Source organism: Panthera onca, chromosome E3, assembly GCF_046562875.1.
Source record: "Panthera onca isolate mPanOnc1 chromosome E3, mPanOnc1 haplotype 2, whole genome shotgun sequence".
In the NCBI taxonomy this organism is placed as follows: domain Eukaryota; kingdom Metazoa; phylum Chordata; class Mammalia; order Carnivora; family Felidae; genus Panthera; species Panthera onca.
Genome location: NC_138354.1, coordinates 31,396,297 through 31,408,627, shown reverse-complemented (window position 1 = coordinate 31,408,627; position 12,331 = coordinate 31,396,297). Strand labels below are relative to the sequence as shown.

The window sequence follows — 12,331 nt, the reverse complement described above, 5'->3', positions numbered from 1 at the left end:
CACCCCCAGGACGGTCTCTGTGACTGCCGGTTCCCCTTGTCTTCCTGCCTTCCTGGCCGCCCTCCTCTCTGTCCCCAGATGTGTCAGGACGACAGCGGCTTGAAGAAGTAAAAGGTACGTTTGGACTTACGATGTATTTATCCATCTCACATAAATAAAGGAGGCGGGTGGTCAGGGTGCATACAGTTTCGCTCAAGGATTTCACCAAATATGTTTTTGTGTTTGTGTTTTGTGTTTGCAGGTTCCTTCTGTTTTTCTGCTCTGCCATTCTCAGCTTATGGCTTTGTCCTCAAGACAGCATGATGGCTGCAGGGCTTCCAGACCCTGTGTCCACATTCCAGGCAGGAAGAAGAGAGAAGGGCCAGCCAAAAGCTGTCCAGGAAGCCCCAGGGGCTAGATTCCAGGACAGAGACAAGCAGTCACACTAGGTGTTGAGGGGTCTGGCAAGGCATATTTTCAGCCTGTCCCACTGGCATCCTGAACAAATCCAGGTTGGGAAAGAAAAAAGTGCATCGTGGACATACCGAGCAAGGCTGTTCTTTCTAAAATGCAAAACCGGACTGACATAAAACCTTTCCGTGCTTCTTTAACACCTGAGGGTCCGGATCTCGCTCCTGTTACACACCACCAAACATCTCGAGTCCTGCTCTACTCACCAGTGGTTTCAAGGCCAGCGTCCACACGCACCAGGCTGTTGTGGGGCTCTGGGCTCAGCTCACGCTCTGTCCTGTGGTTTGAATGCCCCCTTCCTGCCCACATCTGCCTGGTGAGCTCTTACCCTTCAAGCCCCTGCCTGCTCAGCTCCTTGAGGAAAGCATCCTGGCCCAGCTGAAACAAGCTGATTCTCCTTCCTCCTGATTCTTGCACATTCCCCTACTTGCATCCTGTGGGTTCTTGCTTCCCACCTTGGTATCCCCTACTGGTCTGTGAGGACAGAGGGCAAATCTATTTAACTGGATACCCATCCTCAGAAGGAAGAGAATAGAACTGCTGCTCTATAAATGACTGTTGGACAGATGGACGGTGAATGAGTATAGGAAACTTGAGGCAACTCATAAGCTGTGTGTTAGGAGGTGTCCTGGAGGAGAAATTCCAAACTCCCCATTTTGTCAGTGTTACCTACAGAGAAGTAGAGTTCCGGCATTTTCCAATCTTACAAAAGAATTACCGTGTTCCTCGTCAAAGAAGGCCTGATTATTACTAACAAGAGGGTGGAAGACAGAGACAGAGAAATGAGCACGGATTCGGAATCATGTCTTGTCACTTAAATGCCACATGACAAGCTACTTTACCTCCCTGAATGTCCATTTCCTCCATTTTCAAAAAGGGATGCCAACAGATCCCTCATGGAGTCGCTGTGAGTTTCAGAGATGATGGGTTTAATCCTCAGCACAGGTTCACTCCACGCTGGAAACACAACGCTTTTCGGCACTGTCCCTGAAATAAGGTGTGAACGTGGGTTCTTTCTTCCTTGCCACAGGAGGCGCGGCTGGCCACTTTTAATACCATGCCCCTCCCTTTTTCTCTTTGATGGAAAAAAGTCCTGATTTTGTTCCGGGAAATATCCTCCTCCAGGAGGTCATGGGCTTCCTCCCAGAGCCAAGGTCACGGCCGTGGTGGTAAATGTCCTCCTACGGCCACTAAGTGATGAGCTTGGAATTGGGTCTGTGGCCCAGGTCTGGGTATGAAGCTGTGGGAAGAGATCTGCCGGGGTCCTGGGAAAGGTTCTGCTTCTTCTCAGAAGCCCCCTCTCACTTCTGAATGTCAAGTCCAGAACTATGGCAGCCATCTGAGAAAGTTCAATCGGAGGAAAAGGCTGCGTGGAGTGGCGGGTGGGGGGCAGCAAGGAGAATCAAAGAAAGATCTTGGTCCCCGAGTTGGCCTGGCTGAGAGCCTGAACCATGCCCAGCCTTCTACTGACATGAGATAAGAAACTTCCTTACTCTCTGCAATGGCGAGTTGGGACTTTCCCATAACAGCCAAAAGGAACTAACACTACCCTATACGTTTTAGGACAGTAACTCTCCTTTTGGGGTGACCAATAATCCACTTTCAAACACTATATCAACTGGCTTTTGGAAGCTCTTACAAAATAATAGACTTCACTTGTTCTCCAACAGGTCCCAGGATGGTTCCTTGATAGGGTGGGACTCCATTAGAGCACTATTTTGTCAGTGACCTTCCTGACATCCTTTCTCCGGCTCGCGAAATTGCTTTCTCAAGCATCATGCATTCAGTAGGACCGAGGCGTGGACCCAAGGCAGCTCAGTGGCACAGAGGAGGGGGAAGGTGGCTCAGTAACCTCAGGCCACGTCTGTATGACAACTCAGAGGCAATTTGGAAGTGAGAAACAGATAACACACATCAGAGGCAGAGTGTGTCAATAAAAGACTCAAAACACGGTCAGTCAAAAACAAAGGAAATCTTTTCCTCCCTCAGATCTTAAGCTTTTCACATTTAAGATTAAATGTGGAAAGTGCTAAGTGGCATAATTTTTTGAAACAAACTGATGGCTCTGTAACTATTCTCCTTATTAACGTAAGAGTCAATGGTGACTGATCTTACGTACCTGGACCAGGGGTTGTGAAACTACAGCTCAGGGACTGTTTTCTTATAAGGTGTGGGAATCAAGAATGCTTCTTAGCCTTTTAAATGCCTATAGGTAGGTTTATTTAACCATCTATGTAATAATCTTAATTTTGCCTGTTGGCCCACAAAGCCTAAAATATGTACTATCTGGCCATTTACAGAAACAGTCTGCTAACCCCGATCTAGATACCACCACAGGGAATCTTTTAATTCTCTTTTCATTTTTGGAAAAACTGAGAAAATTCAGATGAGTACAAAAAATAATGCAACCTTTATATTCCCACCACCCACAGATAACAAATATTAACATCTTGTAATACCCACTTGCACAGTTTTCAAGAATGAAAAAATTATAATTATATAATCTTCACACAATTATAGCCCAAGTCCCCTTTGATGGCCACAAGCTACACCAGAGGCACCTGCCTTTACCTTTAAGGAATGGGTACGTTTGGCCAGAGAGTCAGTGACTTTGACAAGGTTAAAACACCTTTTTTTTTTTAACCTTGATCACAATGCTTCTAGGTGGATGGATCAAACACACAAAAAGCAGTCTTTGTCATGACACATGAGCTTGGCATACAGTAGGCAACCTCCAAAATCTTCTGAACTGAATGGATGTCCCCATCAAAGCAGACGTTTGATGGAGCGATTTCATGAAGACACAGCCATGAAGTAAAGGTTGTTAGGAATGAAAAGAAGAAAGAAAGAGGGAAGAAATGTCCCTGATATGGAGGCTATCCAAGGCAACAGGGGTGACACAATTCTCACAGTGTCATGGGAAATCATGCCCCTATCCAATAATAGCAGCAAAGTATTTACACAGCTTCAAATGCAGTTTATGGAGAGAGGAATTTAAATATTAGAAACAAACGCCCAACGCATCATGAAGTCCCCTCTAAGATGTCTACACTGACTGTAATTCTCTGCTTCCTTCCCTTTTCCCCTTAGACTGAGCTTTCCGATCTAGATGCCACTACAGGGAATCTTGTAATTCTTTTTTCATTTTTTGGAAAAACTTAGAAGATTCAGATGAGTACAAAAAATAATGTAACATTTATAATACCACCACCCACAGATAACAAATATTAACATCTTGTAATGTCTGCTTTCACAGTTTTTAAGAACGAACAAATTACAATTATATAATTACAGGGAGATCATGACCTAAGCCGAAACCAAGAATGGGACACTTAACCGACTGAGCCGCCCAGGAGCCCCAAGAAAGAATTTCTTAATAACAAGAAAATGCTAATGAATAGACTGTTTATGAACCAAGCCCCTACGAAAACAAAACAAACAATGCCCAAGCTGTGCACCCGGGCAGAGGCACCTCTGTGTTGAATCACAAATCATACTAAAGACAGGGGACTTCATAAAGCCAATGAAAGTGACACTTGGGGAACTGCCAGAATCGGGAGAGGGGAAGTCATCAACACGTAAGGCTGTGGCAGAAGAAACACACACACGTGTACACACGGGAGTTCCTGAGAAGGGCAATAATCAGATTACTGAGGATTCAGAATCAGACCCTTAGGAAAACTGATTAAACCTGTAATTATTTTTCTCTCATGCAAAAAGGACCCTCTGCTGTCAAAAGCAGGATGTTGTCGAACAATTATTTTAGTCTATTCAGACCAAGGAAACCAAGTCTACACTTGATTCATTCCTTATGCATTCCAAGAGTTGGTGCATGTTTGCAACAACAAACAACAGTTTAGCAAACACAAGCTAAAGTAAAATGGATTGCCATGATTTGTCTCTTTTTGCAAAATAATGTCTCAAATCAACCTTTATCTTTATTTCATCACAATTTTCTAAGACCTACGTTCCCCACATTTTTAACAATTTTTTAAGTCTGCTTACTTATTTTGAGAGAGAATACATATGCGCACGAGGTAGGGAGGGGCAGAGGGAGAGAGAGAGAGAGAGAGAGAGAGAGAGAGAGAGAGACAGAGAGAGAACCCCAAGCAGATTCTACACTCAATGTGGAGCCCAACTCGGGGCTCCATCTCACAACCATGAGATCATGACCTGAGCTAAAACCAAGTCAGATGCCTAACTGACTGAGCCACCCAGGCACCTACAGTCCCCATTTTTTAAGTGAGCTTTTTCTGGTACCCATGATTCTCAGCTAAGAGCCTCCCTGGACTTGTATCCCAAGGGAGCCAGCCAGGGTACAGGGGTGGCATGGACCCCTCCCTGTTTTGTCTGCAGAAGGCATAATTCACATGCTCAAGGTCAAAGGATGAGCTGAGAAGCTCACTCTGGAAGAACGACCGCTGGTTGCCGAGGCCAGAGGGGCATCTCACACCCGGATGGACTCCCCGGAACCTCGCTCCATGGACCCCTCAGACGGTGCGGCTCCAAGCCTCCCTGTTGAGGCGGACCAGCTCCTTCCTGGGTTAGCCCCCGCAGAAGGGCAGGTGCAGAGTGGAAGTGCGGGTGAGCAGGTGGGCAGGCCCCAGCACAAGCTGGCCTGGCGCCTTGCTTTCCTGCCGTCAACACCTGTGCCCGATGCGCACTCTGCTCATTACGCCGACAGCAGCATGGCTAAGAGGTCAGAGCGCTGGGGCAGGTGCCCAGCTCGGCCACTTCCCAGCTGTGTCTCTCTCTTTTCTTGTCTATAAAATCAGAGCAGCGGGACCTGTACTGTTGACACGCACTCATAGAACTGTGCTGTAATATTTAGTGAGTGGTAATTACTATGACACGAATGTAATGTTAATTGTGCTGTAAATGGCTTATGAAATAAAACTAGTACTGAGGAGGTTGGTTACCCTGTGGTTTCTAGCACCCACTGGTGGCACATCAGGGGCTGTCGCGGGGACATGGGACTCCAGTGTGGTGGGCAGAGGAATAGCACGGTGCCTAACATGGTTAGGAAGTCTGGGGTCCTGACTCTGGCAATACTCCAGCAAGCCAGCAGTGGGCAGGGGTGTGACCTTGTGGAAAGGAGAAGATACATTCCCTACGCTTCTCTTTACCGAACGTGAAGTCACTCACAGTATCCTCAGGGTAATGATGTTAACGGCAGTAAGACGGATAACCCCAATGGCACTTTTGTGACTGAGCACCCGCCGGGAGCCAGACACTGTGTCAGGGAACTGGATTAGCTTATGTGATGCCCACAAAAACCTGACATAGTACTACCTGCTTCACAGCTCTGTGACCGGGACAGGTGATTCCACCTCCTGGACTCAAGTCTGCCCGTCAGTGGCAGAGACAGAACACGGACACCTTGCGGGGCTGTTGTGCGGGCTGTGGTGACAATGAGCATGGCCACTGACGATACCATCAGTGTAAAACTGAATGTGACCCAGGGCACCTGGGTGGCTCAGTCGGTTAAGCGTCCGACTTCGGCTCAGGTCACGATCTCACCGTTCGTGGGTTCAAGCCCCGCACTGGGCTCTGTGCTGACAGCTCCGAGCCTGGAGCCTGCTTCTGATTTTGTGTCTCCCTGTCTGTCTGACCTTCCCCTGCTCATGCTCTCTCTCAAAAATAAAATAAAGTTAAAAAAAGAAAAAAGATGGAACATGACCCATGGCTCTCAGGAAGCTTGTTCATCCTCTCCCTTTCTCAGCAGAAAAGCTGCTCTACTAGGTGTCTTCACTGGCATCTGGGAGGGAGCGAGACTCCACCCCCCCAAGAGAGACACAAGCACAGGCCGCAAGGCCGCACCCAGGCAGGGTGACCCAGCAGGAGGTTCATGGCTAAGGTAGCATTGCACCTTCCCTGGACATGCCCCCTCCCACCTGGGCATCGTTACTGCAGGGAGCTCCTTTCCGAGGCTCCCAGTGCGGCACAGGGTAGTGCTCTGTGTAAGACAAACACCAGAGAGAAGGGCCTCTCCTTCTCATGTGTCTGTAATTTAAATTTAAAGATGACTCAGAAGCCAGACAGCCTCTGTGTGTGCTCAGCTCGCCCACCTGTACTAAGGACAGGTCACAGGGTCCTCCGCGTTGTTATCCAAAGGGGTGCCATTCTTTCACCTCTAAATCAATCATCAACATGCCAATGTTTTTGTTAAGTAAAATGAGAACACAAAAACAAAAACAAAGCAATCTCTAGCTTATTTTAAATAACAGTATTCTAAATGTTCACTTATATTGTTGGCCACGGTGGGGGCAAATACCTCTAAAAGGAAAGTGAGTCCAGTACCTAAAAAGTACCTTCCCAGAACCAGTATGGGAAGTCAGAGTGTTTAGCTAAACTAGGGATATTTCAGTTTCACAAAGGAATCCCACTGCTCATGTGAAAATGACATTGCTATTTAAAAAAAAAAAAAAAAATGACCTAAAAAGAGAAGAGACAGTGTTTTGATTTCATAAACTTAAAACAGTCGCTGCTGCTTCCCATGCACTTGTGCGTTTCTGAAAGGCCACGATGGGGTTCTTCAATAGGATTTTATCATTTTTAGCTTGAGAGGGACCCACCATGCCGCAGAAGGAACCGCGGTCTGTCATGTTCATTACCCTCCACGGTGCCTAGCCCCGGGCCCCTGCTACTTGTTGAATGAGTAAATGTTGACTTAGCTCTGGAAACCAGCAGCACACAGTTACACACGCCAGATTCTCAATTTATAAATATTTACAGTCAGGACTTGATTTCAACTTTAATTAGCCCAACTGTTAAGGATACCTCCACAGTGAGAAATGAAACCCATCCCGTGGCACCAGATGCAGCTTCGGCAGTTGGGCTCTTATCTCGGTTTAGCGTGAACAACGTGCAGACATCCAGTGACTAAAGCATGATGGTTTAGGGTGAACTGATCAAAACAGAAAACAGATCCAACCTGGGAAAATGAATTCAAGACCAAATATAACTTAAAGAGGGTAAATATCCTCAAGCTGCTAGGCCCCCAGAAACTCTGGATTCTACAGACGCTGAAAAAAGGATAGGTGATGCGTTCTCACTTGAGAGTTGGTGAAACTTTTTAAAAAATGTTCATTCATTTTTGAGAGAGAGAGAAAGTACCAGTGGGGGGAGGGGCAAAGAGCGAGACAGACAGAATTTGAAGCAGGCTCCAGGCCCTGAACCGTCGGCAGGGACGTGGGGCTCAAACTCATGAACCGTGAGATCATGACTTAAACCAACTGAGACACCCAGGTGCCCAGAGAGTTGGTTAAGAAAACAACCACTAGGATCCTTTTTTAAAATACATTTTATTTTTTTTTTTAATTTTGTAAATGTTTATTTATTTTTGAGAGAGAAAGAGAGAGGGAGGGAGGGAGGGAGGGAGACAGAGAATCCAAAGGAGCTCTGTGCTACCAGCACAGAGCCGGACGAGGGGCTCAAACTCACGAACCGTGAAACCATGACCTGAGCCGAAGCTGGACGCTCAAACGATTGAGCCACCCAGGCTCCCCTTAAAATGCATTTTAAACAAAGGGCACTGTGAGATGGCTGCCATTGTCTTGTGGACACATTTGCTAGATTCAGAAAAACCTGCCTATGACAGCGTGTATTCACAGGTGTCTTCAGCAACGCATCAACTGGTTTAGAAAAAGTAATGGGGAGTCAAATTCTGTCACTAAATTCCAAAGGAATTTTTCCATCTAGTTGAGGGCTTCCCTGCCTCTGATAAAAGCAAACATAGCAAGTATTCCTTATCCGCACTGAAAAATCTCACAGTCCTTGAGACACGGTCCATCTTCCCGCACATCCCAGGAGCTAAGAAACTTTCTGTCTAGCTTCACTTCCCGTAGTTTGTATTAGAAGAAGAGTTGCTAATTGCTTTCTTTCGCCACTTACAAAGTCAGGTTGGCACGTGCCTCTCCTCGAGGGGAGATTCTCGCACACGCCCTCTCGAGGAGACCCTGCCCCTCCCGCCGGCATCCCAGGGCGAGAGGCACCGCCTATGGATAAAGCCAGACCCTGCGTCAAGCAAATTTGCCGGCTGTGGGCTCGTGGTGGGGTCCAGGGTCATCTCATGACACACAGCCCTTCGTGGAGCACATACTGTGTCCCCGCGTCACTTCAATCTGGTGCTCACACCAACCCTATGAGGCTGGGACCAGAGCCCCCATTTGACAAGTGAGAAAACTAAGGCAGAAAGATGTCGGGCAGCTCATGTGAGGCCATGCAGCTGGGGAGGGCCACCAAAGGATCTGAATCCGGGTCTGTTTGAAACCCAAGCTTGCCTGCCGCCCTGTGCTGTGATATGGCCCCATCGCTCCCGCTGGTGCACACCTGCTCTCCCTACACCACCTCCACGAGTTCGGCCCTACCCGCATGGTAATGGTGCTACTACTGACGATTTTTACCTTGAAGAGCCACTTATGTATTTTTTCAAACACATGTTAAAATAAACACCCAAGTGCTGGACTTAAGTGCCCCCAGGTCACCTCCCACAGGGACCTCCAACGGGGCATGCCTCACCCGGGTGTGTCCTCCATGGAGGAACCTGAGGCTCGCTCTGGGCGGACCCTTCAGCGGGTCAGGCAGCTGCCGCGGTGGGGTCACCAGAAGCATGCTGGAGTTAGACGCACGCACGGTGTGGACACGGTCTGAGGGCAGGGCAGGAAGATTTCTCTGAGCCAAAGGCGGGGAAAAGTACGACCCGCCGGCTCACACCTGGCTTTTGTAAGTAGAGTTGTGCTGGAACAGGGCCACGCTCATTTGCTGATGTATGTCTGTTACTGCTACAAAGGCAGAGCTCTGCGGTTGCCACGGAGACCACAGCCCAAAGTGTTTACTGTGTGCCCCTTGGCAGAAAAAGTTCACCAAGACCCCGCTTTACGTGATACATTTCCCATCCAAAGCTCAGTTCGCCAACACTGATCCACAGGTAGTATCGACATTATCTATGATTCTGCTGATAAGTATGTGAATCAAATCTAATTCCATTCCACTTAGCCAATATTTGTTTATTGACAGGGCAACCACATGACAGTTTTGGCCAGAGGCTGGGCTTACAGAGGTGAATAAAGCTGGGATTCCATTTTTGGAGGAATCAGGACATAAACAAATAATCTCAATACAACTCAGAAGGACATCAGAGTAGAATCAGACGTTTTATTTTTCCTACAAAGTGGACCCTGGAAACCCGACCATTTTGTTCTTTCAAACTTTGAAATTTTCAAATGATAATTATGGGCTAAGATCTCTTTCTCTCTCCAGTTTTTTTTTTTAAAGGAATAAATACTGGAGATGAAACTATTTCTGTGAAATTACTCATTAACTTTTGCAGGAAAGATCAACTTATTGGAATGTTTCGTAATTGCCAAATTCGCTCTGGGCTCCCTACTACACAGTTCTCATCTCTATGTTGAGAATGGAAAAAAAAAAAAAAAGGTATCGAGACATCAAGGGAGACGAGGTCAGTTAAAAGAGCCAGACTTTTGTTTTTTAAGATTGAGTTCTTAAATTGGAATCCGTATTAACTAGGTCACAAATTAACCTTTTGCTGAAAAAGGCATGAGGGACAGAGACAGTGGTTGCGTTCAACCACGATTTCATTATCTACTATCTGTCTTTGCAACTCAACTAGGTATCAGGTGAATTAAGGGAAAAACCAATTTCTACATCCCGTGGATGTGATGAAATTGATTATCCTCAGGCAGTACAAAGGAAGACCGAAAATAACGGGTGCAGCTCCCCATCTGTGCGTCTGTCCTGCCCTGATAACTGTTTATTTGCGCTGGCTGTTGATGACGCTTTTGTACCACACAAAGAAGGTTTTTCACTGAGCTTCAAAAGGAGAAACAGAATGCATCCGTTTCTAGGGAAACCTGAGCGGGGAGGCTCGCAGGCTTGGATTCATAGAACGCATCCCAACACACACGGTGGCCCATTGTATAGTAACACCCCTCCTCCTCATTTACCTCATCCCGTTTGAAAAATTAATGCAACAATGAGAGATGATTGTTGATGTTCGTTATTAAATCATTTATTCATCCCACACAATGATTCAGAATTATTCATTAAGCTTGCTGGAAGGAAGCTGGGTTTTACCTCCATGGTGGTTTGAGGAGGGATGTGCTCTTTAAAAGGATATTTTATAACAACACAATTATCATAATTAAAAGCTACCCTGATATTCTGATGAGCCTTTGACATATTTTTGAGTACCGGCATTTTAACTCAGGGAGATAAAGGAGACTGGAATAGCACGAGGGAATAATATTGCTGTGGGGGAAAAGCTGGAGGCAGCATTAAACAGCAGCATCACCCCCAATTTGATCACGGTCTTGAAGTTAATGAATCTTATGAAATGTCACTTGAACTCTGGCTTTCCCAAAGGAGTCCAAGAATTACAATGCTGTGAGCTGAGCGATCTCTGGGATCATGAGTCATGGGTGCACACATTCCCTAGGAGAGACAACCTACTCATGCTTTCACCCTAAGCAGATCACTCAGCCTGCCACCGAGCTGGGTCCACATCCGGCATAGATCTCTTCTTGACATTGCCCTTGGTTTGCTGTGTGTGTGGAAGGCCATAAAGGAAAGGGTCAGGCTTGGTAAGCCACTAAAACTGACAGGTGACAGCAGGAAGGACACCTGTCTCTGCTTTTCCCTGGTTAAGCAGGCTTAGGTGAAGTTCCTAATGCCAGTGGCCAACAGGACTCCGTCTCATACGTGAAGGTACCTGGTGTGAACAGTGGGGGGCCAGGTGGGAAGAGAGAAATTGGCTGCTCTATGAACCTGGAAAGCCAGCATCAAGGGAGGACATCACGCAGAAACGAAAGGCTTGGACGTATGCTCGATCCTTGGAACGCACCTTGAAAAGCTCTATGCCCAGGAGCTCCGTGACAGCACGACCCTGGTCTCTGTGGCCAGCATACAGTGGGTGCTAACCAAATAAATCGGCTGTGTCAGTCCTTCATTCACTCTACAAACACGGATGAGGCACTGACTAGGAACTGACCTGAGCCAGGCGTCCTGAATGCAGAGATGAGCACAAGAGCACCCCCACACTCAAGGAGCCGAGTCTAGCGGGTGACTGAGATAAGTCAACACAAACGAGTCTGCTGGGATCAAGGAGAGCTGAGGAAGAACCCAGGGCAGGGCTGGGGGCACCTCACGCAGAAGGTGCTGAAGGGGAGTAGCTGGCCAGTGAAACGGGAGAGTCAGAGACAATGGGGAAGAGTGGGGAGCTGGCTTTGCCCTGGGGCTGAGGGGGGCCAGAAGGGTGGGGGGCTGGAGAGCTGCCACTATGGCCCAGATGGTGGCCTCAAGAGGTGGACAGTCTAGAGAGATGTTAAGGCACTGGAAATACCGGAGTCTTCTGGGCCGGGCGGCCCTACCGGAGATGGACCCGGCAGCGTTCCAGAGCCTGACGCCATTAAGGCTGGAGTAAGACTAGTTCCTCTGCTCAGTCTCACACTTAGCAAGCGAGCTCCTGACTGGAACGTGGCTTCCCATGTCGTTCTGCCCACGGGAAGAGACTGTGCCGTCGGGGCGGAGGGGAGGGTTTCAGCCGGGCTTTGCATCAATCGATGGGTATTCTGGTGGTAGACCCTCACCTCTGTGAGCCAGGGCAAGTGGAGCCCACCTCCAAGACCCGGACCAGCTGGGGGTGTGCTGAGAGCTCGCGGGGCCGCAGGCCCGAGGGGGAGGTGGCTGGCGCATCCCAAGTACCCCGCCACCTTCCGGGGCTCCTGGTGGGTGGGCAGGAGGCCTCCCCGGAGGCTGCCTGGTTAGAGCCGTGGGCTCTCTCTTTATAAATGCCTACAGGTCTCAACATCAGGGGTGCCAGTGGGCCGCACGTGCACACGCCACTCAAGAACGTGGTTGACAG

At 48.0% G+C, this 12,331-nt stretch overlaps 1 protein-coding gene across 10 annotated transcripts in view; it reads right to left on the bottom strand.

The window, feature by feature from the left end:
* Positions 1-12,331, bottom strand: part of CPPED1 (calcineurin like phosphoesterase domain containing 1) — a 101,825-nt gene that overhangs the window by 19,284 nt on the left and 70,210 nt on the right. For 4 of the 10 annotated variants that reach the window (XM_081791728.1, XM_060648533.3, XM_060648536.2 and 1 more), the window contains exon 4: positions 8,971-9,098. The exons of 3 other annotated variants lie outside the window; for them this stretch is intronic. In XM_081791728.1, coding sequence (XP_081647854.1) covers positions 8,971-9,098 — 128 coding nt within the window. Of the gene's footprint in view, positions 1-1,292; positions 1,438-7,276; positions 7,385-8,970; positions 9,099-12,331 lie in introns of those variants that run through there. 3 more of the 10 variants (XM_081791729.1, XM_060648535.3, XM_060648538.2) reach the window with 2 other exon arrangements.